Source organism: Lepidochelys kempii, chromosome 1, assembly GCF_965140285.1.
Source record: "Lepidochelys kempii isolate rLepKem1 chromosome 1, rLepKem1.hap1, whole genome shotgun sequence".
Taxonomy (NCBI): domain Eukaryota; kingdom Metazoa; phylum Chordata; order Testudines; family Cheloniidae; genus Lepidochelys; species Lepidochelys kempii.
The window spans coordinates 209,374,810-209,402,651 of record NC_136380.1 but is presented as its reverse complement, the minus strand read 5'-3'; the positions used below and the strand labels follow the sequence as shown (position 1 = coordinate 209,402,651).

The following is a 27,842-nucleotide window of genomic DNA, read 5'->3' as shown; positions in this document are numbered from 1 at the left end:
TATAAGAGCATCTACAGTCAGGTTGCTCCCACCAGTTTTATATGGATATAATTTGATGATGGTAGGTGGAGTGTGGTATGTGTGTGTGGGTATCCATCCACTGCTGGGAAAGATAATAATGGAGCCTTTACTCTTTTCCCAAAAGTCTCAGATAAAGTTAGAGAAAGGGAAGGGCTGAGTGTACTTCAGAAGGGACTCTACTCAAATAAAAATATTTGTGTTGCAGAGAGGGAGAGGTGGCTGTAGATTATAAAGTAACTGTGATAACCAATCAGCCCATCCACCACAAACAAATGAAGAGTTTCATATTCTTTATTCATTCCAACTTTTCATCACATAGATTTCACATTTCAATGCTTTGTTGTTGTCCGTTACTGCAATTCCTCCAGCTCACCTGTGGGCTCATGGGCCGGCTTGTCTTGCCATGCTTCTGTTTCTCTCAGGCTTAGACAGCCTTGTGTTTCAGGTACGCCGTCCTTTGTGGAATCAGTGAGGCAATCCACTGGCTGGTGCGCTGCTTGGCCTCTTTCCATTTGTAGCGGGGCATGTAGCCAAAATCCCGCCATGCCTTCCTGTAGGAGAACGTGAACTGCGTGTTCAGCAAGATCACAAGGTGACGGTTGGTGGAGGGGATGTATTTGACAAAGGGCCTAAGTAGGAAGCTCACAACTTCTAGCAGAAGCGCAAAGTAGTACAGCATCATCAGCGGCATGGGTGGGTGGGGCTCAATCCCAAACCCCAGCTCCTTGGTCAGCTCATAATTTAGGTCGGCATAGCTCATGTGAGGAGTGTCATCAGAGATGTAGTAGAAGTGCCCTTTGACGTGCTTGGCTCTTTCCGGGTTCCTCAAGGCTTTTGCCACCTGGATGTGAGCCCATGCAATGTTTCCCACATATACAGGATTCACCAGAGCGTCTTTCCTAGAAATCCGCAGGTAGACATTTTTATTCAAGAGGCTTTTATCCAGGTGAGTCTGGAGAAACCGGCATCCTTCTCCAAAGATGTACATGGACCTCAAGGCACATGTCAGGAAGATGCCACCATCCTTCAGTGCCTGACCATTTGCCTTCAGAACAGACGTCTCTGCCAGTCTCTTACTCTGGGCATAAGGAAATCCTGATGTGCTATGGTAGGCTGTATCTTCATCCCCATTGCAGATGGGGTCCCCTCTGCAGTTTGGGCCTATGACTTCTATGGTACTGGTGTAGATGAAGTGCTGAACATTACTGCGGACACAGGCATCCAGCAGTAGCTGGGTACCTTGAAAAGAGGAACATGTTAGTAAAGCAGTAGATAACTGGGCTGCCTGATGGCCAGAGGCCGCTCAAGACAATCTGCTGCTGTACTCAAAATAGCCTACCCACTTGACTACCTGGCGTTGCAGACCACTCTGCGGGGGTGGTGGTGAATTGCAGAGCACTCTGCCTGCCCTGTGTAGACCCTGCTGGCTTGTCTACACTTACATTTTATAGCGCTGTAATTTGCTGGCTCAGGGGGGTGAAAAATCACCCCCCTGAGCGCAGCAAGTCTGAGCACTTTAAAGTGCTAGTGTAGACAGGATCCCGGCGCTGCTGGGAGCTAATCCCCTCCTGGAGGTGGAGTCCCGCGCGCCACCACACTTGCACTTCAAAGCGCTGCTAGTGCCTTACTGTAATCCTGCTTGAAACAGGAGTCCAGCAATGTGAACCAGGTACGTTTTAGCTCGTGCCAGCAAGGTCCACATGGGGCAGTGAGAGTGTTACACGTTAGACAGGGTTACCATAGGTCCCTATTTTCACGGACATGTCCGGCTTCGGGGGTTTTCAATAGCCCTCCGGGAGGAATTTGTAAAACTCTCAAAAGGTCCGGGATTTCCCTCCCAATGCAGAGCGCGGCGCGGCTGACAGGGCGGCCCGGCCGGCTTGAGCCGCTCGCATCGGGGCCTCCAGCAGCCAGAGCCCCGCCCCTGCTCCCCCCGTCTCCTCCCCTGCAGCCTCCGCACGGCCGGGCTGCGCGCTCCGCAGGGCAGCGCAGCAGCGTGTCTGGCTCCGCGTGGAGGCAGGCGCGCTGGTCTGAGCGGCACGGTAAGGGGGCTGGGGGGTTGGAGAAGGGGCATGGGGTCCCGGGGGGGGGCAGTCAAGAGACAGGGAGCGGGGGGGGGGCGTTGGATGGTTGGGGGGCTGTCGGGGCGGGGGTGTGGAGAGGGTTCGGAGCAGTCAGGGGGCAGGGAGTGGAGGGGGGGTTGGATGGGGCGGAGGTTCGGGGGGCAGTCGGGGGACAGGTAGGGGGTGGGGTGTTAGGGGGGCAGTTAGGGTGGGGGATCTGAGGAGGGGGCAGTCGGGGACAAGGAGAAGGGAGGCTTAGATAGGGGTAGAGTCCCGGGGGGTGGTTAGGGGCATGGGTCCCAGGAGAGGGAGATCAGGGGACAAGGAGCAGGGAGGGTTGGATGGGTTGGGGGTTCAGGGGGCAGGAAGTGGGAGGGAATGGATAGGGGCGGGGCTACCCCCTGGAGTGTCCTCTTTTTTTAATGTTAATATATGGTATCCCTAAGGTTAGAGCGCTTTGCCGTTCACACCCCAGTAGACCAATCTGCAGCACTGTGCAAACAGGCCCCCAAAATGGCTTTGTCCAGCAATCTTCTGCCTTAGGCCGCTGCCTAGTTTGCTTGCAGCTAGAGTGATCCCTGCTGATGGAGCTTCAGGTTTAGTCCTCCCCAACCAGGACTTATTGCTTATTAGCTTGAAATAGCATCTCTTGAAACAGCTGTTCAAGCTCCCCCTGAAACTATGAGCTCTTTACTCTGGAAGCTGACAGTAATCCTCTCTTGAATTAGGTGGTAGGTTCAACCAAACTGAATATTTTAGTTTTTTGGGTTTGTTTTTTTTTCCAGTTGGGAAGAGGGAGTCAACTCAGCTGTTTGAGTTATACAGGGATGAAACATATACATGCTCTTTAATCAAACACCTACTTGTTTTTGGTTTGGTCTGTGTAGTGTCTAGGCTGTGCACTGAGGGTTATATTGTGCTCTCACTTATACTAGTGTAAACTCAAAGTACTCAAACTCATTGACTTCAAATTTACACAGTTGAGACAGGGATCTTTAAGACACAGCCTCATTCATTATGCACCATCCTGCCTGTGTACTGAGGCCCCAGTGTTACAGTCTATCCATCCTGAGACAGAAGCATGTGCTTAAGTGCTTTGCGAAATGAGTTTAGAATTCTTTGTTTAAACTGCAGCCTGAGGGCTTGATACAAAATCAGCTGTATTCAGTGGTAATCTTTCCATTGACTTCAATCAGTTTTGGATCAGGCCTTGAATAAAGTAGGACACTGTAAAGATAATGTATATAATCATGTAATCAAAGACTGTATTATAATGTACAAGGAGCAGAGCGCATCCGTCACTTTGGCATTTCCTGACTGTTGCTTTTCACTTTGGAATTTTGACGCTGTCTTTACCATAGCTTTCGCTATGGAATATAAGTATTTTTTAAATGCACAATCACATTATTTTTCAAATTAAATGCTGTTATAATGCATACACCAAAGGCTACATGCTAAACTTCGTCTCCCAAGCACAGCAAAACAGACAAAATTAAGTAAACAAGAAATTCCCAACATGACTTCAGAAATCAAAGATCTGAGTGTTAAATGAATCATAGCTAGAAATAAAGGAGGGAAATGTCCATGCAAGACTATTCAGTCTGTTAGTGGAAAAGACAAAGCCAGCAAAATGCAGAACGAGTTAATATTGCCAAAGGGACTAAGGGGAATAAAAAAGGTTTTTGTAGTTTTATCAAAGGAAAAAGAAACACTAGTGAAATATTTAGATTTGTTTAATAATGAGAAGTGAAGTGGAAGGAATTATTGACTTTAACATGACTGGTATAGTGAATTCCTTCAGTCTTTAACAAGAAAAATAAAGAAAAGATGTTTGAACAGCTAGGAAGTAATGAAGACCTTGTTTTAAAAAAAACCACTATTGTTATGCAGCCAAGAATAAAATAGTTACAAAAATTGAATTCATATAAGTCAGTATGTCTAGCTGATATGCAATACAGGGTTTTAGGAAAGTTCTTAATTAGCTTTCCATGCCAGTGAAAATTTTTTTTTAAAGTAATGAAAAACTAGTGAGGTCAAAAATGGCGGGGGTGGGGGAGATCTTCAAAAGTAGCATCTGTTCAGTATAACTCTGACCCCAATAAATTTAAATGCGTACAAAATTGTATTAAGGATGTGGATTTAAAATAAAATATTGTGGACATACAAAAGTTCAGGTACTCACAGCAATGTTAATTTGCTCATATTTCATGTAGTGTATATTTATTTAATGGCCCAGTGCTGTAAATTCCTACTCACATAAGTATTATTTACTTCCATGAGTAGTCCCGTTGACTCGAGAGGAAATTTTACCTGAGTCAGGACTGAATAAGGGCCTGAACAAACTAACAAAACCCACCAAACAAAACTTAGCGGGACCACTGATAACTTGTGTGGCAGAGAAAGCCATGGTTTAGGTTGCTCTCAGCTTAACATCTCCCTTTCATGACTCTTAGGGGTCTGAATTCTCAGACCTAATGTTTCACTCTTCATTGCATTTAATTTTTACAAAGTCTCCTAAGAGCTTTGAAATGAGCTTTCCATGAGGTGGATGAGGTCACTGAGGGAAGTGCAAACTCTTGATGGTATTGGGCCAAATCCCAAAGTCCTTCGTTGGGGTCAGATGCACCCTGCAGCAAAACCCATGAGAGGTAGCTATGATGGAGGAAAACGCCATGAGGGCTCCTCCCAGATAATTCAATTGGAGGGGAGGTTGAGAGAGGCAGGGTTCCCTCTCACACCGTGCATCTCCACGGAATAAGCTGGAGGCCTCGACTCCAAATGCTGTGGATCCTGTGCAGGAGGGCAGGCCTTTATCCTCACAATTTGGATCATGACTTGATAATTTAAACAGAAGAATTCTTTAACAACATGAGTGAATCAGAATTGGAGCTTGATCAGTGTCCACGGTCTGACTCTTGTAAGTGTCACTGCCTATGTGTGCTTGACACATACCTTTGTTAGACTAGGTCAGTTATCAAGCAGAAACAAAAGGTTCATCCTGAGGGCATCCTGTATGTAGCTGGGTGCTGGGACAGCCACAAGGCAGCGGAGCACTCCTGAGCTAGTGTTCTCAGGTGGTGCCCGAGAGGGACTTTAGTACTTTCTGCACACTGGGAGGTGTGTTTTGGGTTTCTGTGGTGCTCTCTGCACCTGGCTTTCCCTCTGATGTTGAGGCCTAGGAGCAGGATCACTAGGCTGTTCGGTGCTCTCTGACAGGTAATTCTACTAAACACATTCCATTCAGCCTTAGTTTTTAGTTTCTAGCTGTAGTAAGCACCTTGTAGAGATACTTGTTGTTTAGAGGGACTTTTGAGGTTGTTTTATAAATGTGCAAAGAATTTTCAAAATTCTGTCTCTGCCTAGTACCCTCCTGCCTAAAGGAAGGGGTTGGGCATACTCAGCTCCACCTCCCCAGCCTCTCTCCTGTTGTTATAACCTTTAACAAATTTGGTTTTCATAGGATTTAATGCAATGCATTCTGCTGTGAAAAAATAATTTGCAGTGTAAGAGAAAATAGGAGAGAGTTATAAATACCCTTTCTAAGCTATTATTAGTGTGTGTGTATATATTGTGCACCACCCATAGATGTTTTTTTCCCTAAGGTTCCCAGATTTCTCCCTGGCCCCTCCCACCAGGAGCCTGGCCAGCTGCCTTCTCTGCTGAAATTTGTGGGTACTTTCAATTCACACTTCCTACTGAACAGATAGAATTAAAGGTGCTGGCTGCTGAGCTCATGGGTGACAGAAGCAGATTCAGACTGCCACTTGCCTCTCTCCCTTTCCCTCCTTCTTTCCCACAATTTCCCTTCTCTTCCTCCTCTTCTTTCCCACATTGAACTATAACCAGTGATGAGCTGCCAAAATCTTAACAATGGGTTCCCTCCTCACTCCACGAGGGGGTCGTTGCCCACCCGCAACCCCCGGGACTCCTGCCCCATCCAACCCCCCACGCATTCCTTGACACACCCCCCCCCCGGACCCCTCCTCCATCCACCCTGCTCCCCTGTCTGCCTCCAGAACCAGGCAGGAAGGTCTCGTGGGCCACTGTAGTCGGTGCCCACCCCACCCCTAAGAGCCAGAGACACCTGCCAGGGGGCGAGGTGGGGAGTCCCGGAGGTGCTTATCTGGGGCAGCTCCCAGGAAGCATCCGGCAGATCCCTCTGGCTCCTAGGGGCAGGGGAGCGTAGCTGGGGGGAGCAGGGGGTGCGGCCGCTCCCCCCACTGATCACATCAAAAGTGGCGCCTTAGGCGCCGATTCCCTGGGTGCTCCAGGGCTGGAGCACCCACGGGAAAAATTTTGTGGGTGCAGAGCACTCACCGGCAGCTCCCCGCCCAGCCCCAGCTCACCTCAGCTCCGCCTCCTCCCCTGAACGCACTGCCCCACTCTGCTTCTCTTCCCCCCGGCTTCCCGTGAATCAGCTGTTCAGCGGGAAGCCGGGGAGGGCTGAGAAGCAGGCGGCAGCTTCACACCCAGGCCAAGGGTGGCGGAGGTGAGCTGGGGCAGGGAGCGGTTCCCCTGTGCGCCCCCCCCCCCAGCTTACCTGCTGTGGCGCGGGCGGCCCTCATCGCACACTCACCCCTCCCCCCCCGCCCCAGCTCACTTCCACCTCCCTGGGCCTGAGCGGGAAGCCGCGGCCTGCTTCTCATGCCTGCCCCAGCTTCCCGCACGAACAGCTGATTCGCGGGAAGCCTTGGGGGGTGGAGAAGCAGAGCAGGGCGGCACGTTCAGGGGAGGAGGCGGAGCGGAGGTGAGCCGGGGCCGGGGGTGCGGCAGGGAGCTGCCGGTGGGTGCTCTGCACCCACCAAATTTTCCCCTTGGGTGCTCCAGGGCTGGAGCACCCATGGAGTCAGCGCCTAAGGTACCACTTTTGGCCAGTTAAATTTAGAAGCCCTTTTACAACCGGTTGTCTCTCGCGGAGCAACCAGTTCTAAAAGGGCTTCTAAATTTAACAACCGGTTCTAGTGCAAACCGGCTCCAGCTCACCACTGACTATAACTGAAATGTAACCCCAGCTGCCTCCGATGAAGCTTGGTGTCACAGATCCAGCTGGGTGCTCCCTTCAGGCCATCCACCAGACTGCTGTGAAGGGAATCCAAACTTTTTTATCCCTGGAGTCCCCGCACAGCAGTCCTAGTGAGGCCACAGAGCAGCACTTGCTACATTCTGTTACGCCTGGCTACAGGGAAAAGCAGTAATGTTAATCTGAACAATGATGGGCGCCAATATCCAAACAAGGGATTCCCACAAATATGTTTCCGTGTGCCTGTGAGAAGCTCTGTGTCCCAGGTCCACGCCTGCTGCTGTGAGGCACGAAGGACTGGGAAGTATAGTCATTTAAATAAAAACGCTTTCTCAGCTGAGGCAGGGGGATGGCAGAACAGGGCAGACCAACTAGTTTTGAGTGATGCAGCTCTAGGGATCCACTGAGTACTGGGGGAGTACAGCGCAGGGCTCAAAGCATAACTTCAAGTGGGGATAATGATCTGGGGTGAGGGGGGGTCTCCTTTTCTTGGGAAATGTATTCAAATTCCCTGACATTTGATGCAACCTGGAGCATTTCAGCAGGACAATATTTGCTTTTCAGCACTATTTGAATGATATAGGGACAGATGATGGCAGGGCTGGTTTAGGAGGCTCTGAGAAGGGGGACTCTATCGCTGACAGGGAAATCACTTAAACACTCCCTTCAGTTTGATGATGGAATTTTAACAATGAGCTTCTGAGTGGACCTAGGAGCCCCTCCTGCCTTTGAGGTTCAATTGCAGGGGAAAAGGCAGAGGGAAGGACTAGGGTGAAGAGAGTGGAAAAGGAAAGGAGAAGCACAGGCCTGGGAGAGTCCCAGGGTGAGGTGGTTATCGGAGGTGAGGGTAATTGTATATAAAACCTGTAGTACTTTAATACATAAACAGGCAAATCTCTGCAGCCATGGAGGAGAAGGGGAATAGGTGCTGGCAGTGGGGCTGTGGAAGGACAGGAAATTAAAAATACCTTTCTGTGCATTTTTCAGCCAGTTAACATGGCGGGCATGGGGATTCGCCTCCTTTTGCTGATGTGTGTGGGTACTGAAAAGGCCCAGTCAGAACAAGGCTAACACGCCCAAAGCCAAACTACTGTTGCTGTAGGGAATAATTTTGCACTGCACCTTGGTGGGGAGGGAGATGTATGACAGAAGATAGGAATTAAACGGTGTCTCCTCTCCCTGAAGTCCCTAAATTCTAGTCTCGGGGCCTGATTCTGCATTGCCCTGCATCTTTCCACTGCTGCAAAGTAGGTGCACAATGCTACCCAATTACCCCAGCAAAGTTTTACACACACTTTGGGTGGGTGTAAATGACTGCACAAGGCGCAGCAGGGCAACCCTGTGAATCAGGTGCTCAGTCATGAAAACTGTGTCCTTCTGGAGGCAGATGATGGTCATTGCTATAGCTCAAGGCTTAAAACAATAAAGGAAATACACTCTGCTCACCTGTTACATTGACTTCCCAGAGCAGCTGCTTCTCTACAAGGCCCAAGGTGTCAATGATGGATGCTGTATGGATGACAAGGGAGACACCCTCGCAGGCGCTGTTCAAGAATGTAGCATCCCGGATGTCCCCTTCCAAGATCTTCACCACAGTCTGACCCTTGAAATCTGCAAGAGCAACATGAAACAAAGAAAGAGGCCTTCATCGGCATGTCAAAGAAGTGTAATAAAGGGAGTTGTGAGGCGCCAAGCCAAGAGAAATACTTGTGCTGATTTCATGGTTGCAGTTGTGGAACACTGACTGCTTGGGCTGAGGGATATTATGGGGGCAGGCAAACTATATGGCCTTTTCCCACTGATTATATTTTTTTAAGCTCTAGTTACAGTTTCATATAAGTCTTATATTTGCTAATTTCTGGAATATGTTTGGAGCAAACATACAACCAGGTCCTTTTTTTTTAAAAAAAAAAAAAAAAAGAGAAACATTGTTCAGTGCCAGCAAGTCCCAGAAAACTGCCTAGAGCAGGGCTACAAACCGCTTTTTACATGCACACTGTGTAGTACATATATTGATAAGTGTGATGCTTTGCTACTCATGAAAGTAGGAGTTTCCCTTAAAGATGCCTGGCAGCATCCCTCCAGTCATGAGACGCACGCACTGCGGATGCACACAATTCCTGTCCAATAAACCTCCTTGTTCTTCCAGCCCTACTCCCACAGCTCTTCCAATGCAGTTCTCAATGTCTTTTTGAGGCCCGTCAGTCCTGAACTCCTTGCTACTCCAGGGCTGGACCCCAGTCTCAGCTTTCATAAAGCACTGCAGTTTTAATCTGCAGAACCTCCTGCTATTCCAGTGATGGCTCTAGACTCTACTCTCTTGATACATCTCGTCCTGACTTGCCATACTGCCTGCTTTTCCGGGCCTGGGCTCCACACACGCATCTGCTAATGTACCTCAATCCTGACCTGCAGCAAACCTGCTGTTCTAGAGCTGGGCTGTCTTCATCTCAGCCCTGACTTGCAGTACCTCTACAAATCCCGTCCTAGGTCATACATCGCTCCCAAGTTCTGCTACGCCCCAATGTCCGTCACCAAGTACAGTAATTTTTTCAGGTGTCCGTCACGCAACATAGTGGTGCCAACCCTTGTCTTCTAGTCTCTTATGCTGTGACAGCTACAGTATTATGATGTCAACCAATGGCCATTGCAGGCAAGGACCCCCTAACCCCAGTTTATTTCACTTACAGCCTGAACCACAATTGAAATCCAGGGGTGAAATCCTGGAGTTTAACGACTGACTTCATTACAGCCAGGATATCACCCCAGATTTTTAATGATGAAAGGCTAATATATACACTTATTGTGCGTTGCCACTGAATGCAAAGAGCTTTTAAGAAGTTTTCTCTGTGGGTATCCCACTGCCGATTTAATATGACAGTAATGAACTTTTATTAATTAAAAAAACTATTTTAATGTCTCTTTTTCATAGATGCAAAAGCCAGAAGGCACCATTGTGATCATCTAATCTGACCCTCCTGTATATATCAAAGGTCACCAATACCACCCAGCCCCCCATACTAAACCCAGTTTTTTATTATTCAGGAGGTCAGACTAGATGATCACAATGGTCCCAAATTAGGCCAAAGTATTACAATTCTCAGGAGACAAACCTATTAATAGATTCTGAGGTCAGAAGGTATCTTTGTGATCATCTAGTCTGACCTCCTGAATAATAAAAAACTTCTACAAAATAATTCCTAGAGCAGAGCTTTTAGAAAAAACATCCAGTCTTGATTAAAAAATTGTCAGTAATGGAGAATCCACCACAACCCTGGGAAAATTGTTCCAATGGTTAATTTACATTTATTGTTTAAAATGTACACTTTATTCCTAGTCTGAATTTGTCTAGCTTCAATTTAAGAACATAGAAACGGCCATACTGGGTCAGATCAAAGGTTCATCTAGCCATGTGTCCTGTCTTCTGACAGTGGCCAATGCCAGGTGCCCCCGAGGGAATGAACAGGTAATCATCAAGTGATCCATTCACTGTTGCTCATTCCCAGCTTCTGGCAAACAGAGGTTGGGGACACCATCCCTGCCCACCATGGCTAATAGCCATTGATGGACCTATCCTCCATGAATTTATTTAGTTCTTTTTTGAACTCTGTTATAGTCTTGGCCTTCACAACGTTAGTTGACAAAGAGTTCCACCGGTTGCCTGTGCACTGTGTGAAGAAATGCTTCCTTTCGTTCTTTTTAAACCTGCTGCCTATTAATTTCATTTGATGACCCCTAGTTCTTGTGTTATGAGAAGGAGTAAATAACACTTCCTTATCTACTTTCTCCATACCAGTCATGATTTTATAGGCATCAATCATATCCCCCACTTAGTCATTTTTTTCCCAAGCTGAAAAGTTCCAGTCATATTAATCTCTCCTCATATGGAAGCCATTCCATACACCTAATTATTTTTGTTGCCCAGCCATTTGATCCTGTTGTACCTTTCTCTGCTAGATTGAAGAGTCCATTATTAAATATTCATTCCCCATTCAGGTACTTATAAAAAGTGATCAAGTCACCCCTTATCCCTCTCTTTATTAAACTAAATAGATTCAGCTCCTTGAGTTGATTACTATAAGGCATGTTTCCAATCCTTTAATCATTCTCGGGGCACTTCGCTGAACCCTCTCCAATTTATTAACATCTTTGAACTGTAGACACCAGAACTGGACACAGCATTCCAGCACTGTCACACAAATGCCAAATACAGAAATAACATTTTAACCTCAACTCCAGATTCCCATTTATGCATTTCTGGATCACATTAGCTCTTTTGGACAGAGCGTCACATTGGGAGCTCATGTTCAGCTGATTATCCACCAAAATCTTTTTCAGAGTCACTGATTCCCAGGATACAGTCCCCCCATCCTGTAAGTACGGCCTACATTCTTTGTTCCTAGGTATATACATTTACATTTAGCCATATTAAAACACACATTTTTGCTTGCACCCAGTATACCAAATAATCCAAATCACTTTGTATCAATGACCTGTCCTCTTCATTATTTACCACTCCCCCAATTTTTGTGTCATCTGCAAAGATTATCCGTGTGATTTTATGTTTTTTTCCAGGTCATGGATAAAGATGTTAAATAGCACAGGACCAAGGCCTGAGCCCTTCAGGACCACACTGGAAACACACCCACTTGATGACAATTCCCTGTTTACAATTACATTTTGAGACCGATCAGTTAGCCAGCTCTCATCCATTCAATGTGTGCTTGTTGGTTTTATATCGTTCTAGTATTTTAATTAAAATGTTGTGCAGTGCAGAAGTCAAGTCTATTGCACCAACACTGTTACCGTTAGCAACCAAACTTTCAGTCTCGTCAAAAAAAGATACTGCATCAGTTTGACTGGGTCTGTTTTCCATCAATCTTTGTTAATTTGCATTAATTATATTACCCTCCTTTAATTTGTTATTAATAGAGTCCCATATCAGCTTCTCCATAATATTGCCTAGGATTGACATAAGACTGACAACTCTATATTTACCCGGTCATCCCTTTTACCCTTTTTAAAAATAGACACAACATTTGCTTTTTTCCGTTCGTCTGAAACTTCTCCAATGCTACAGGACTTACTGAAAATCAACATTCAGCCAGCTCTTTTAAAACTCTTGGAGGCCAGTTATCTGGACCTCCTGATTTAAAAATGTCTAACCTTTGTAGCTACCACTTAACATCCTCCAGAAATACCAGTGGAATGGAAAGAGTGCTATCATCTCCATGTGATTAGACTATATCCCACCCTCATCGCTCCCTTTGTGGGGGAGGGATAGCTCAGTGGTTTGAGCATTGGCCTGCTAAACCCAGGGTTGTGAGTTCAATCCTTGAGGGGGCCATTTAGGGATCTGGGGCAAAAATTGGGGATTGGTCCTGCTTTGAGTAGGGGGTTGGACTAGATGATCTCCTGAGGTCCCCTCCAACCCTGATATTCCAAGATTCTATGATATCATCTATATTTCCAAGTACAGAACAGAAATATTTATTGAGCATACCTGACTTTTCTGCATTATTATTGATAATTCTACCATTTCCATCTAATAATGGACCAGTACCACTGGCAGAATTCTTTTTGTTCCTAATATATTTTAAAAATTATTTTTTATTGTCCTTAACTCTGCTGGCCATAGATTTTGCTTTCTGTTCTTTTGCTTCTCTTATCAATTTTCTACTATTCCTTACTCCTGATTTCTGTTCACTACTATCAACTTCCCCTTTCTTCCATTTGTTTTTATATATTTCCTCACATAGTCTTCCTGATCTGACTGCTGGTTTATGAAGTGATACGAAGATCTAAGCCTTAATCTAAAAACAGTGCCACATATCTGGTGACTGATACATTCTCTCTCATACTCATTCATTTTATAGCTCACATTATTACCTACTTACATTGTCAATACCCCCTAAACTGGTTTTCTACTTGTGTATATGCAAAATGTTTGATTACATATGTGGGCCCACTCTTGACAGACAAAGACACTTGTGAATATTCTGTAAATATGCAGTCACTGGGCTTGTTCTAACATCTACTAACTAGGATTATCACCTGAAAAATCCAGTTGGTGTTGAATCCATGTGTACAGTACCTAGTACAGGGGTGGGCAAACTTTTTGGCCCGAGGGCCACATCGGGGTTGCAAAATGGTATAGAGGGCTGGGTAGGGAAGGCTGTGCCTCCCCAAATAGCCTTGTCCCCGCCCCCTATCCACCTCCTGACTGCGCCCCTCAGAACCCTGACCCATCCAACCCCACCCCTGCTCCTTGTCCTCCAACCGCCTCCTCCCAGGACTCCCCATCCCTAACTGCCCCTCCAGGACCCCACCCCCTATCCAACCCCCCCTGCTCCCTGTCCCCCCCGAACTCCGGGACCTCACCCCCTATTCAACCCCTCTGCTCACTGTCTCCTGACCGCTGCCCCCGAACCTCTGCCCCATCTAACTGCCCCCTGACTGCCCCCCAGGACCTCCTGCCCTCCCCCCATCCCCTTACCCTTGCCAGGCCACTCAGAGTAGCAGGAAAGGCTTATTTGAAAGCCTGGGAGGTGGGCGGGTGCAAACTGCACTGCCCATGTGGGGTCATGTCTGCGGGGAAGAGGGGACAGCGGGGGAGGGGCCAGGGGGCGAGACTCCCTAGCTGGGAGCTCAGGGGCCGGGCAGGACGGTCCGGCGGGCCATAGTTTGCCCACCCCTGAGCTAGCATAATGGAGTCCTGGTCCAAAGGTATACTGGGGAATTGCGGCTAAAATGTGGCACTATAGGCCATGTCCTGTTCCACTGAAATCAATGGAAATTGCTTCATGAGTACAACATGGGCCAGATTCACGTCTCATTTACATCAGCTTTACCCCCATTGAGTTCAGTGACTCACACATGAGTTATTCCTGCTGTACATTGGTATGAGAGGGAAATTAAGCCCTGGAGGGAATGAGGAGAGCAATGAGGAAGGAGTATTAATGCTCGGGGGAGGTTATTACAAAGATGGATGACAAAGACAAAGAACAAATGACTTGTATGTGTCTGGTCTTCAACGACCTATTAGAAAAGCACGTGTGTCTTGGGGTTGGTGAAAGAGGCAGAAATTCGACCCAACCATTTCATTGTGGTACATTCTGTTCAACAACAAGCATACACACTCCTTGGCTGCATCTGTTCTAAGACAGCAGGCAGCCTGTGCAGATGTTTTGCCTGCATGACCCACACTTTGTTTGTGTCATCTGAGCTGTAAAGAAGGGTACTGCCTGTTGCTTGGCAGTCTGTGTTTGGGAATTTGATGGTTATTGTAATAAACTCTAAGCACTACTGCAAGCAGCATCTGCCTTACCAATTCAGTCATATTAGCTGCCCAAAACTATTTGTATCTATCTTCTACATATTGTTTAAAACACATGCAAACACTTAAAGTCAGTAGGACTTAGGCTTCTGAGGACTTAGGCATTTCTGAAAATTTACCCAATACGTTTTATTGTCGATCTTCCTTCAAATAGCTCCTAACTAGTGCTGAGTTACTGTGAATGAGATGCTACAGTCAGGCATACTGTATCAATTCGTAGATAAATAGATGACTGATTAAAAGAATGTAGCTCAGGCATCCACTGCAAAAATAGTGAAACCACATCTTATTTTAATTTGTAAGGAATGAAATGATTTGTCACATCTTGACCTGATTTATTATTGGGAAGCTGAGCCATTTATATGTATGCATGTATGTACTCTATTGGTTCCAGATCAGCTATATTATTGTGAAGTCCTAGGGGTATTGTGCATGTCTCTTGTTAGTGCAGCTACAAGGGCAAACAAATCTAATTGCAGCTCTACACTAATATTGGATTTAATAAGGCAGCTGCTGTATTGAGATTTTCTGTAGTGGAATCTCCTAAACCAGTTTTCTTCAATAACAGCAATAATACACAACAATATGCGAATCTCCTTCTACTCTTCCCAATGGGGAATGGTGCTGAGTTAGTTGTCCATGTTTGGAACATCTGGCACTAGATGTCATGCTTAAATACTGGGCCTTATGTGAGCACAAATCTTTGTAAAGTGATAGCTACTGTGGTAGACGTGAAAGCTGCTGCTTTAAAATAATCAAGAATGCTCCTTGAAAGAAATTGAGCACTTAACAATATTTTGAATGTTTCAAGAAGCTTGCAGTGTAATTTTTTTTTTCAGACAACTGCAGGTTTTATTGAGGTTTCATAATTGTCACAAAAAATCTGAGTCAGCTTCCATGTTGAGAGTTCTTCTTGGCTTCTGTCTTAGTGAGCTGGGCAGTCTATTGTGCCACTGTTGATGGCATCCATGACATCGTGAGGATGTCTGCCATCAATATTGCAGCCAACAGACTGAACAGTTCCTAGAATCTCCTTAATATGTTGGGCAAATAAACTAGACCAGAGTACTACTGGGAAAGTTGGCAGTGGGATAGATACATTTCAGGGTGGAGCTCATGGCCTGCATTCTTCAATATGGCCTATTATCTTAGTCATTCTTAATAAGGTTTAAATGACAGGCTGCCACTCACAATATTTTTTTTGACGTGGAGAATCCTGGCCCCATTGCATGCTAGGACCTGACTCTTCCACAACGCACACCGTCATGCTAAGGATGAAGGAGTCAGCAATCTCCTCTATTTTATACAAGTTGAATGTGGTCCAGCAAAAAGCCTTGGATTAGGCAAAATGTGAATGTCCCAGTCCCTGACCTAAACAAATACAAAGCTAAGAGCTGTTAAATGCATGTCTTCATGCCCTGTTTTTCAAGGACATTCCGATTAAAGGAACTCATGAAATGAATGAGTCAGTGTGCTCTGCACATGTCTGTGTCAGTGCTGCCTGAAAGAAATCCAGAAATAAGTATGTGCAAAAGAATATAATGGCCCAGATCTTCCCATTCTAGTGTAAATTAGGAGTAGCTCCCCTGAAGCCAGTGGAGTTACAATGGGATATAATGGATGGATGTCAGTGAAAGGAATCAAGCCCAATGGTCTTGTAGTAACACTACATCTGGACCAGGAATCCCCGCATCAAGGACTGACTGTGGTAAGGGTACTGGCTCAAATTGTTTCACTTACTCCTGAGAGAGATCACTGAAGCATAGTCACTAGACATGCATTTACAGATACAGATATGGATCAAAGTTAATTATCTGGGTTTGGAAGAGGTGGGGGGTGTCATTCAGAGGTAGTCCCAAATATACTTGAACTCCTTGTGGTGCCACTCATTTTGACCCCTTCCCATTTGCAAGTCGCAAGAACCAATGTGTCACTTGCTTTGGCAGTGGCCGCAGGGCAGATCTTAAAGGGTATGTCTACACTGCAATAAAACAGCTTCAGCTGGCCTGTGTCAGCTGACGGGCTTGCAGAGCTAGGGCTGCAGGTATAATTGCAGTGTAGATATCCGGGCTCAGAGTCCTAGAGCCTGGGCTCCAGCCCAACCCGGACATCTATACTGCAATTGTATAGCCCTGCAGCCTAAGCCCTGCAAGCCAGAGTCAGCTGACATGGGCCAAATGCAGCTGTTTTATTGCAGTATAGAAATACCCAAAGAGTGTGAGAGAGAAGGTGCACAGATCTGGCATGTGTTGGGGAACGGGATGGGGGGAGAGTTTAAGGGGATAGTGGATGGAGCTGTCCTGTTAAATAGAAGGAGCAAAGAGACCTTTGTTGCGGCCAGTCAGGATTTCATTACACAAAAGGCAGCTCTGGTTCCTAAGGGGGCTAGATTATCCCCAGAGAGCTCTGAGTTAGCAAAAAGAAGCTTATGCTCCACCTTGTACTACACTGTTACAGGAACAGTAAACAACACACAGTAGTGGGGGACCACTTGTGAGTGCAGGTTTTGCAGCATTGTCTGAACTGCCTTTAGACTAGAATAGCACAGGCTGCTGTCAGTGAAGTGTGAGATGCATTAATTGAGCTGTGGGGGACTGTAGTGGAGCGGCTGCCCCACTCCAAAATAAAAGGGATTAAGAGCAGCTGAGGGAGGCTGGTGAGGTAGCTGGCCTCAAGTGTGGCTGGCTTAATCAGGCCACAGCTGGCCTGGATAAGAGGACTGTGGGGCCAGGAGACAGAGGAGTCTCACTCTCACCCTGGAGTGGGAAGGGCTAATGGCCTAGGAGCAGGGTACCTAAAGCAGAGCAGTGTTGGGGAAAAGGGCAAGAGGAGCTCCAGCCTGGCAACTCCCCAAGCTGAGGCCTTGGTTAAGGCCTAAAGAGGTATGGGGGCTTCAGAGGGGCAGCCTGGGAATAGGCAGAGGCAGCGGGTCCAACCCCCTTGCCAAAGAAGAGTGGCCATTACAGACTGCAGTCTGCCCCAGTGAAAGGGGGCTAGATGATGACTGGCAGTAGCCACTGAGGCAGGGTGGGTTTAGAGGGTTGGGGGTTCCCCTGGGAGGGGAGACCCAGTGGGTGGGGGTACTGCTGGGGCAGAACCCTGAGGTAAGGAGCATCGCGGTCTGAGAGGGACATGGGGCCTGCGGTAGATGAGCCACGGGCTGGCAGAGGGTGCTCCAAGGCTGGAAAAGAGCTAATTCCCAGGATGACCAGCAGGAGGTGCAGTGCTGGTGAGTGCCTATCTGCTACAGGGACCTTGGCCAATTCTTACTGGAACCTGCCATAGAATTTAATAGGATGAAACCAACAAGCAGAGGTCTCTAAATAACTATTCTAAAACCCTGTGCAATTTAATAGAGAATTATATCCCTGTTGTAGAAGTCTATAAATTGATTTAAAATGCTATAGAAAGATTATTATTCTTTATCCAGTTGTACAGGGTGATTCTATAAAGACAATGGCTGCCAAAAAGGATGGTGGGTAAGGCACTGGAGTGAGGGGCACATTTTCAAATGTGCCTAAGTGACTTAGAAGCCTAAGGCTCATTGCAAGTCAAAGGGATGTAAGCTCCTAAGTCATTTAGACACTTTAAAAAAATTGGTTCCTTGCTGTGCCATAGAGGTCCTGTGTGCCCTTGGACAAATCACTTAATCTCGGTGCTCCAGTTTCCCAGCTAGGGATAATAATCTATTTCTCTCACCCTTCTCTGTCTTGTTTAGTTAGACCGTAAACTTCTGGAGGCAGGCACTGTCTCTTACTATAGGTTATCTGAACACTGTCTACCACAGTGGGGCTGCAGTCTTGTAGGGCCCAGCAGCCCCTACCTGTAATAAAAATTAATAATAATTAAACTTATCCCAACATAGCTCAGTCAGTGTATCCCATTCTTGACTTGCAGAATCCCCCACTGTTCCAGTTTTGGAGGCTCCCCCTCCCTCTTGCTGCTCTGCCAATGCCCCTCAACCCTGACTTGCAGCGCCCCTTACTATTCTGGGGCTGGGCTCTCTTCTTTTCAGTCCTGACCTACAGTGCCCCCAAATGAAAACTGATTCTTGGCTTCTCTTGCACTAATCAATGGTGAGGAATTTTGTAATGATTTTGCCCTGTGGGCATCAAACTAATGAAAATTAGTGAGTGCCATCCTATTAATTGTAACACACTAATAAATAATCTTCAGTACTATGTAGAGGCCCCAAGAGTCACTAGTGAAGCTTACTGTCATTTCATTTTAACACCCCTGATTTTTATGCCAAGTTTACTTAGCTTTACTGGGGATGCAAATGAAACACAGTACGCTTGAGGTAAGTCAGTCCCAGATCTGCAAACCTATGAAAGGGGAAAACCTTCCAAGAGGTTCTATTTGAGACTGTATCTTAAGAATTCCCCCTCCAATCTCCCTGTCCTAACAATAGTCACTTACTTGTAAAATTCCTGCGTGCCTCGTCGCTAAAGGCTATGTCCAGGGTTCGGATCTCAGCCAGCTCCTTCTCCTCCTCCAGCAGTAAGTGGACAATTCTCTGGCCAAGAAATCCACTTGCTCCTGTCACCAGACAGCTCACCCCAGCCAAAGACATGGCACCTGATTGCTCCCTAGCTGCAAACCAGCCAACTCCAGACCCAGGAAAAGCAGCTCCTCTTCCTGACTGAGAAGAAAAAGACACAGCATCAACTTCAAGAAGCCCAGTGACAACACCAGAAAGGGATTCCAGTGGAAAAAACAACCCAGTTTCAGACACCAACCCTAACTCAACAACTTCATTAACCTGTCAATTAACTTCACTGATGCATTAATATTCAGAAGCTGCCTGCACGTTTTTTATGGCAAATCACTAAGCACTTACTAATTAGATATATATAAGATGAGGAAATTCACAAATCTGAAGAGGTTAACTGTTAAAAATGAATGTACATAATAAATAAACCTCACAGTTTTCTGTCTCTGGCCCTGCTTCTAACTTCCTAGAGTTCAGGAGGAAGGAACTAAAGAGTGGCTGGTATTTATGTACTGCACAGCTGGCACTCCCCTCCCTCCTCCTTTGCCTTGGATTAATGATGAGACAGATTTCCCCCGTTCCCACTCCTCATCGGTTTGGAGAACATCCTTGAAGTAACTGACTTCTGAATACCCATTTAAATGTAATCCTCTGTGCCTAGTCATTCTGGGACACAAATAAAATCCCCCTGTGATAATTTCTGTTGCAACCTGTGCCTGGTGCTGGAGCTCTGACCCTCTCCCACTAACTTAACCTATGGAAAGAGGGACCATGGGCCAAACTGTGAGTTTTGTTTCAGAGGTTTCTGCCTGTTGGGCTCATGCTTCTTTTGTTAGAGAGTGAGTGCTCTTGCCTCAAGGCCTGCCTTTTCTCCTAACCCAACAGCCACTGTGGCAGGAATGAATAGCCCATCTGTACACAGCTCTAGCTGATCAATGATGAGACAGGATGCATTCTCCTTGCAGGGGCAGAATCAGTGTTCCCAGTGAGCCCTGCTATTCTACCATAATAGCCTGTGTCGTTGAGGGAGGGAGAGGCAGCTTGGTGCTCCCAGAGTTGTTGGAGGTCTGGAGAGTTGGGGGCAAGGAGCAGAGGAGTTACAGCTATGGAAACCCTTAAAGATAGGGTCTATATACTTAGGCATACACGTTCTCTTTTAAGTCCTCTATAAACTCATGTATTTCAGGCAGCCATGGACTTCCCAGCACACAGGCAGGGCCATGGCTCTCCAGCAATCCCTCTACCATGAAGATTCCATCAGAAATGTAAGGGGACTGTTGACCCCTTACTAAAATTCAGTGGGGATGTTTTGGTTGACTAGCTCCCAGTACCAAAAGAAAGGTCGATGGGAAATTAGGACCCTGTGACTGACAGTCCCCAGGGCAATGGGGAGAGGCCAATGCTCCAGGTCAGCCTGACTTACAGGGCAGACAGGCTAATGAGTGAGTCAGGAGGCCAGGGAGGTCCTGTCCTCCCAGTGAGCTGGAATTGCCTGGAACAGAGGGGGGGGGGGCAGCCAAGAGAGAGCAGGAGCCTGAGCTGAGCTGGGGAGCAGGGCCACGTGGGCCAGAGAAGCAGCCCAGGGAGCAGATCTGTGCTGGGAGCAGAGCCACAGAAGCAGCTCACAGAGCAGACCTGTTCTGGGAGGAGAGCTGCAGCAACCAGCGCTAGAGGGGCCAGAGAAGCAGCCCAGGGAGATGGAGGCAGAGCAGCAGCAGTGATGAGGCTGGCCCTGGAGGCTCGGAGCAGTCCAGAGCCAGGTGCAGTGAGCAGCTAGGGAGAGCGAGGGGGAACCCTGGGCAGAGGGACCAGTGCAGGGAGATGTCCCCAGCCAAGAGGCCCTGCAGGCCAGACTTGGAGGGAGGTTGTAACCCCTCAGGGGTGGGGGCAATGCTGGGAAGAAGGGTCCTGCCACCTAGAGCCTGAGAGCAAGTGTCCGACCCACAGCATCACTGCAGCATGGTCAGGGCCTGAGAAGGCGCCTTGGATGTGTGAGGAACAGACTGTGAACTTCCCTTACGTTCCAGAGATGCTGGTTGTGACGTCCGCATGCCACAGAGCAGGGTGATGTGTTTTCCTTTAACCTTTCCCATTCTTTCTTTGTTTTTTTTTAATTGATTGCTGTTTAATAAATTTGTATTTGCTTTGAACTGTAATGATCAGTGGGGTCAGGGAAACATCCAGTGCAGAGAGAGTACCCTGGAGTGGGGACACCCTAGCCCTGCCTAAATGACCACAACAAGGTTTGGTGTTGAGCCCCCCAGGAATCCTGGGCCCAGCCTTGTTGGGGTTATGAGGACTCTGCTGCAGAGGAGAGTGGAAGTGGAGCCCTTGAGGTCAGGCAGGCATCTGGGTAAAGGGAGTGGGAGCGAGGACGCGGATCCTTTCACTAGCCCACTTCCACAGGTTAGTGTACAAGCCAGGAAAGTTCCCCACAATAGCAGGACCATTCACCCACTTACAGAAAGGTCCTAGAAGGCCTGGGGACATCACTTTACCTCTCGGCACGTACGAACTGTGTGTGCTCACAACCTTAAGAGCACAACAAAATATGCGAGAGGAGTGAGACTTCAGTGTGAGTCTGGGGTGCTTTGCACCTCCTGCGTGGGCCAACAGTGGATTCTTTCAATGCCAAATATTTTTAAATAAAAACAGACTCCCCCATGGCATGGGAAGAAAAGAATCTACAGATTCAAAACTCTCCCCCTGCCAAGTCAAGCACTGCTAGCTGTGCAACAAGTGTGTGGACTTCTCCACCCAAATGGAGAAACGCTCGCTCTGACAAACCCTCTGAATTAGTTGCCTCTAAGTGTGTGCTGCCACCTGAAAAAATCTTATTGTTACAAGTAGGACTGTCACAACCGCCAGTGGGCTTGATCCACAAAGGGAACTTGGGCATTGCAATGGTGAGCCTAACTCTAGGCACCCAACTACTCTGATTTAGGTGCCCAGGCTCCCTATATAATGCAGGCAGCGAGTCGGGTGCTTAAGAATGGGAGCCACAAAAGCCAGCATGTTAGGTGGGAAGCTGTCGAAGCTCGCCAATGGAAAATGCCTAAGCCCCAGCCCTCAACAGGAGTTACGCACCTGACTGTGAGCCAGTGGGAGATGCCTGTCTTCGCTTGGGAGTCATAGATGTGAACCCTCTCCTGGAGTTAAGTGCCTAACCCAGGTCATCCCTGCCTCACAAAAAACAAAGGCAGTAGTGGTGCTCCCCAAGAGCCCAGCGGTTAATGCACCCCTATAGGAAGTAGGTGACGGAGGTTCAAATGTGACTTGCATCCACATCCCACAGAGGAGTGCCCTAACCATCTGACTATAGGAGAATCTGTGACAGGTAGGGCTCTTCCAAATTCATGGTCCATTTTGGTCAATTTCTCAGTCATAGGATTTTAAAAATTGTAAATTTCATGATTTCAGCTCTTTAAATCTGAAATTTCACAGTACTGTAATTGTCGGGGTCCTGACCCAAAAAGGAAGTGTGAGGGGTCGCATGGTTATTGCAGGGGAGGTTGCAGCACTGCTACCCTTGCTGCTGCTGCTGGCAGCGCTGCCTTCAGAGCTGGGCAGCTGGAGAGCGGCAGCTGCAGCCCGGGAGCCCAGGTCCAAAGGCAGAACTGCTGCAGGCAGCAGCGCAGAAATAAGGATGGCATGGTGTGGTATTGCCAACAGCCACCGCTGTCCAGCTGCCCAGCTCTGAAGGCTGCGCGGAAGTAAGGGTGGCAATACCATGATCTTCTCCTCCCGCCCCATACCCCAAATAACCTTGTGACCCTCCTGAAACTCCCTTTTGGGTCAGGACCCCTAATTTGAGAAACACTGGTCTCCCCCCTGAAATCTGTACAATATAGGGTAAAAGCACACCAAAGAGCAGATTTCACAGTGGGAGACCAGATTTCATGGTCCATGCCACATTTTTCATGGCCATGAATTTGGTAGGGCCCTAGTGATAGGTCTCTCTTGGTGAATCTGTTCTGCATTTATGAAAGTGGGTGCCCTAACCACGACACTACAGAGTCCGTCCGTCTGTCTCTCTCTGGCCCAAAGGGAGTTGAAGCAGGCACTTAAAAATCTCTTATTTAACCCTTAGCATAAATAATTCCTAAACGTCCTTCCTCTTTTTACACAATTTTAATGAATAGTGCTTAGTCACTAGCCAAGATTTGGTGTATAGCTCTGGAAACATCATTTCTATTTTAAACCCTCCCCACTTCCTGTATCCCTAGGCTTTCAGATATAAACAGCAAATCAAAAGTGTCATTGGGCCCAAGGAATATAGAAGATTCTCTAGGTTTCACATATGATAAGACAATTTTTGCAAGTGTTTCAAGGGCAAGTCCTTGGAAAATTCCTCCCTTTTAAAATAACACTTTTAAAGATTTGTTATCTGTGACTTTTCTGCTGAGCTGCTATAGTTCAAAACCTTGAAACCCTATATTTCCATTAGAGGCTGATGCAAAAGTTTTCTTTCTGGCTGATATGACTAGTTTATTAAGAGAAAATGGCTTAATATCCTATAGTTAATGATCAAACTCATTAGTGCTCTGTGGGCCCGCATCATAAATTCTTCCCAGGATTTCCAAAGAAAACTTTTTTTCTTGGAGAAAACTGAAAAGTTTATTTAATCAGCAAAAGAATATTAAAACTCTTTAGGATACTTGTAGCCCTATTATCCATCACACCTCAGAGACTCAGTAAGGATCACTACTTGGACATGAGACCTGCACAGAATGCTCTGGTAGCTATAGGGAAGGTGGGAGATGGGGAAGGAAAGGTTTGTGTGCCAAGACTTCCAGTTCTTCCTGTTTATTGCCCATGTTCCTTACATTAGTGTATAAACATCTAAGGTGTTTGGCAGGTTGCCCCATTATTTTCCCACTTGTTTCTCTAATGACTGGATTGCTATTTCCCATGTCCCCCCACCCCCACCTTTCAGCCCTTTGTTGAGAGCACCATTTTTATTTACCAGTGGGCTTTTGTCACTAAGATAGAGGAAAGCTACTAGGAGAATTCCTTAAGGATCAATCTTGGGATTTATCTTATTTCATGTTTTCATTAATGACCTTGGCACAAAGTAGGAGTGTGCTAATGAAATTTGCTGATGATAAAAAGTGAGGAGGCATCGCCAGTACAGGGGTAGATAGGAATCTTATACAGGAAGAACTAAATGTCCTGGAGGACTGGAGTAACAGAAATGGGATGAAATTAAACAGTACAAAGTAAAAGGGTGTGCCTGCTCCTGGAATACTGTGACCAATTCTGGTGTCTCAATTCAAGAAGGATGTTAATAAATTGGAGTGGGTTCAGTGAAGAGCCATAAGAATGACTAAAAGATTAGAAAACCTTCTTTATAGTGATAGATTCAAGGAGCTCAGTCTATGCAGCTTAACAAAGAGAAGTTGAAGAGTGACTTCATTACAGTTAAGAAGTTCCTAAATGGGGAACAAATATTTGATGATGGGCTTTTCAATCTAGCAGAGAAAGGTATAACAATCCAATGGCTGGAAGTGGAAGCTAGATAAATTCAGACTGGAAATGAGGTATACATTTTTAACAGTCAAGGTAATTAATCACTGGAACCATTTATCAAGGGTCATAGTGGATTCTCCATCACTGGCAATTTTTAAATCAAGATGGGTTGTTTTTCTAAAAGATCTACTCTGAGAGTTACTTTGGGGAAGTTCTATGGCCTGTGTGATACAGGAGGTCAGACTAGATGATCACAAAGGCCTCTTCTGACCTTAGAATCTAGGAATAGTTTAGTCTCCTGAGTAGTGTAATTGGTCTAATTCCAGTTGTTGGCTTTAGTGTGCGGAGGCTGAGTGGTGGCCTTTGATATAGAGGAGGTCAGATTAGTTGATCTGGTGGGCCCTTCTGGCCTTGAACTCTGACTCTATGACCCTTCATCATCAGATGTAGCCCATTCTGCCCAGCAATCCTCTTTCATGGAAAAGCATCCCATGGTTGAGGAAGCCATCACCCTCCTGTCGACATCAGCTGTGCACCTGCATGCAGTTTGTTACAACCCCTCGTTAAGGAAATAGGGTTTACAGATAAACAAGTTATGGTACAAAATAGCCTGACTCAATGTCACCAGTTTTTTGTCACCAGTTTCTTTCCCTAAGGGAAACTGACCTGCAAGGTGCCCAAATTTGCTGTTCAGCAGAAGGGCAACAGTAGGAACATGTCTCTGTTACGTATTCATGTTAGGAACCATTATTTCTTTTTCATACTGCGATCCACTTCCTTATAGTAAAGAGCCTCTTGTGGACACCTCCCCTTCCAAACTCTCCTTCCCTGTCTCAGCTGTAGCCACCACCCCACAGGAGTTAATATTAGAAGGTTAAGGATGAAAAATTATGCACTGTAATGTGAAGGATACAGCTATATCTCAGCTTTTTATTTCCTCTTCCTGGGTACAGGTTTTTACATTAATTAGGCTGGATTTCCCTACAGCCTGTAGAACTGTTTGCTCTACCTTCCCCATATGCATTGCAGCTCAGTTCTGCCCTCCTGATGTGTTTACAACACCTCCAGGTTTGAGATCATCTGTAAATATGACTGCTTGAATTTACACCAAAAAAACTCCTAGCAAATAAAGACATAAAGCAGCTGTGCAGGATGCAGAAAAGGGGGCTTGGGTTTTGGGGTGCAGGCTAATCCAGTTTGTGAAAAATAGCTTCTGAAACCCTTCCAGATCTCTGGACTGAGGACATTGTGTAGCTCTCACCCCTTGTGGAATGGTGTGATAGGTTTGTTTTATAGCAAAGTCACCAATGTATATATTTTTTAAACTGTTGTTTTTATTCTCTCTCCCAGAGCCTGAACATGCTGCCACCACAGCTCCATGCCAGCCCAGAAGATGGGAGAGACAAGGGGGCCACTTCAGAGCTGTCCCCACAGGTGGCCTGGGTTATCAGTATGATGCATTGCTACTTTGTTGGGGAACATCCTTGAAATCTATCACAGTGCTTGATGTGGTGTTATTCCTGGGCTTTATCTATGTGGTTGAGTGTCTTCCAGCAAGGTTTGTTATCACTGGAGCACAGAGAAAGTCCCCCAAGTGAAGGACTCTAGAGTAGCAGTGCAGACATAGTTATCTCAGAGACAACTTCAGGCCTTAACAGGACAAGATTAGTAGATGGGTTTTCCCTTCTGGCTGTTAAACCAGTCTAAAAGCAGGATGTTACACAAGGTCACTTGTCAGTGAAATGGCTCCTCCCAACAACTACATACAACTTTGGAATATGCCAAGTGTAATTTAAAAATAAAAGAGTAATAAGTGATTTGCAATGCCAGATCAGACCCATTGTCTATGAAGTCTAGTGGCCTATGCTTGAAATCTCAAATGATCAATAAAAGTCCCCAATAATGTGCCTGGCCAGTTCTATAATGGTGCAAACTTCCTCCTGAGCAGAGCTGTGATCAGTTTGTGCTGAGGCATCAGATTAAAATTTGCTTCCTCATTTCTTAACATGCACAACTACATAAATGTCTGGTATTAAAATACTTACAGGCTTTTCAGAGGTACTAATCACTGTAGCATCTGAGCACCTCACACTTATTAATGAAATAAGCTTCCCTCCCCCCATCCTCATGCTTGAAGTAAGAAAATAATAATAATGATAATAATTAACGGTATTCCAGTAGCTCCCATAGGCCCTACTCACTGACTGGTTCCCACTGCCCTGGTACTTATATGCTAAATAGTCAAGACAGACAAACAACTGTAGAAAGTGGCAAGTGAAATATTAAAAGGTGCAAAACTTGGTAGTTGCTTGTCTGTTTTTATATGCTATCCCATATCAAAAATCTACATGAAATAAAGTTATTTAGGTTGACAAGAAAAATACTTGAAAGTTAGGAAATGCCAGAATGAAGAATGTTTGTGCAGCCTTACTTCACTTCCTATGGGTGTAGGCATTATAATACAGTCTTTAATTACATGATCACACACTGCCTCATTCAGTGCATAGGATGAAGGGGGCTCAGAAAATGAATGAGGTAGTTTTCAATATTTCTTTTTACCCTGCCTTTATGCAATGTGTAAGGCCTTATTTACTGCACAACTTCTGAGCCCTCCACTCCATATGGAATTATTAATTGCTTCATGGGCTTGCCTGTGGCACTCATCACCAATGTATTTGAGCCTCACAAACATTAATGAAATTATCTTCACAATTTCCCTATGAGATACCAGAGTTCTATTATTCCCATTTTATAGACAGCAAACTGAGTAAGGTACAGACAAATTAATGTTAAAATTTACAAAAGGCTCCACTAACTTTTGGGCTGTTAGTGATTGCACCCCAACTTGAGGTCTTGGGTTGATTTTTTTCAAAGTATTTTGCATTTTTATAGAATTTCATATGTTTAAAACAAGGTCCAGACATTAACTACTTAATACCAGAACAGCCCTGGCCACTGGGGTGGGGAAAATATTATTAGCCACATTTTATAGATTGGGAAAGTGAGACAGAACGATGAGGTGACTTGACCAGGGCCCCAAAGTGAATCAGTGGCAGAGATGAGACCTTTCTGACTCCAAGGCCTCTGCTCATTAAGGCAGTATAATCTTTAGGAATGTCAGAATGGCTCAGGATCAACTCTGTCCATTGAATTCAGTCTCAGATGCGTGCACTCAGCTCCTCTTCAAATCTGGCCCCAGGAGCTTTACGTTCGGCATCGAGAAAATGAGGATCACAATTGAATCTAAATTAGCTCTTTTATCATACCAGGAAGAGCAGAAGGGGCAAATGGTATGTAGGACCCTTAAACAGAGCCCACCCCACCAGGTACTAGTTTGTGTCCCAACCCTAACCTCACCAGCCTTCCTCTCTGATGTTGACTTCTGGCTCTCTCTCTTCACAGTCTCTCGCACTCAGCCTCAGTGACTTCAATTTCCATCTT

At 46.1% G+C, this 27,842-nt stretch overlaps 1 protein-coding gene across 2 annotated transcripts; it reads right to left on the bottom strand.

Annotated features, from left to right (window-relative positions):
- Positions 1–308: 308 nt before the first annotated feature.
- Positions 309–27,842, bottom strand: LOC140897605 (3 beta-hydroxysteroid dehydrogenase/Delta 5-->4-isomerase). Of its 2 annotated transcripts, none has more exons than XM_078848574.1 (4): positions 27,759–27,842; positions 18,860–19,082; positions 8,551–8,715; positions 309–1,260 (listed from the first exon to the last, which is right to left on the bottom strand). In XM_078848574.1, exons 2-4 carry the CDS (start codon positions 19,011–19,013, stop codon positions 446–448), a joined length of 1,134 nt encoding a protein of 377 aa, XP_078704700.1. In that variant the 5' UTR covers positions 19,014–19,082; positions 27,759–27,842; the 3' UTR covers positions 309–445. The 2 variants fall into 2 exon arrangements, with proteins under 2 accessions (XP_078704700.1, XP_073166542.1); XM_073310441.2 differs by lacking the exon at positions 27,759–27,842 and adding an exon at positions 19,367–19,399.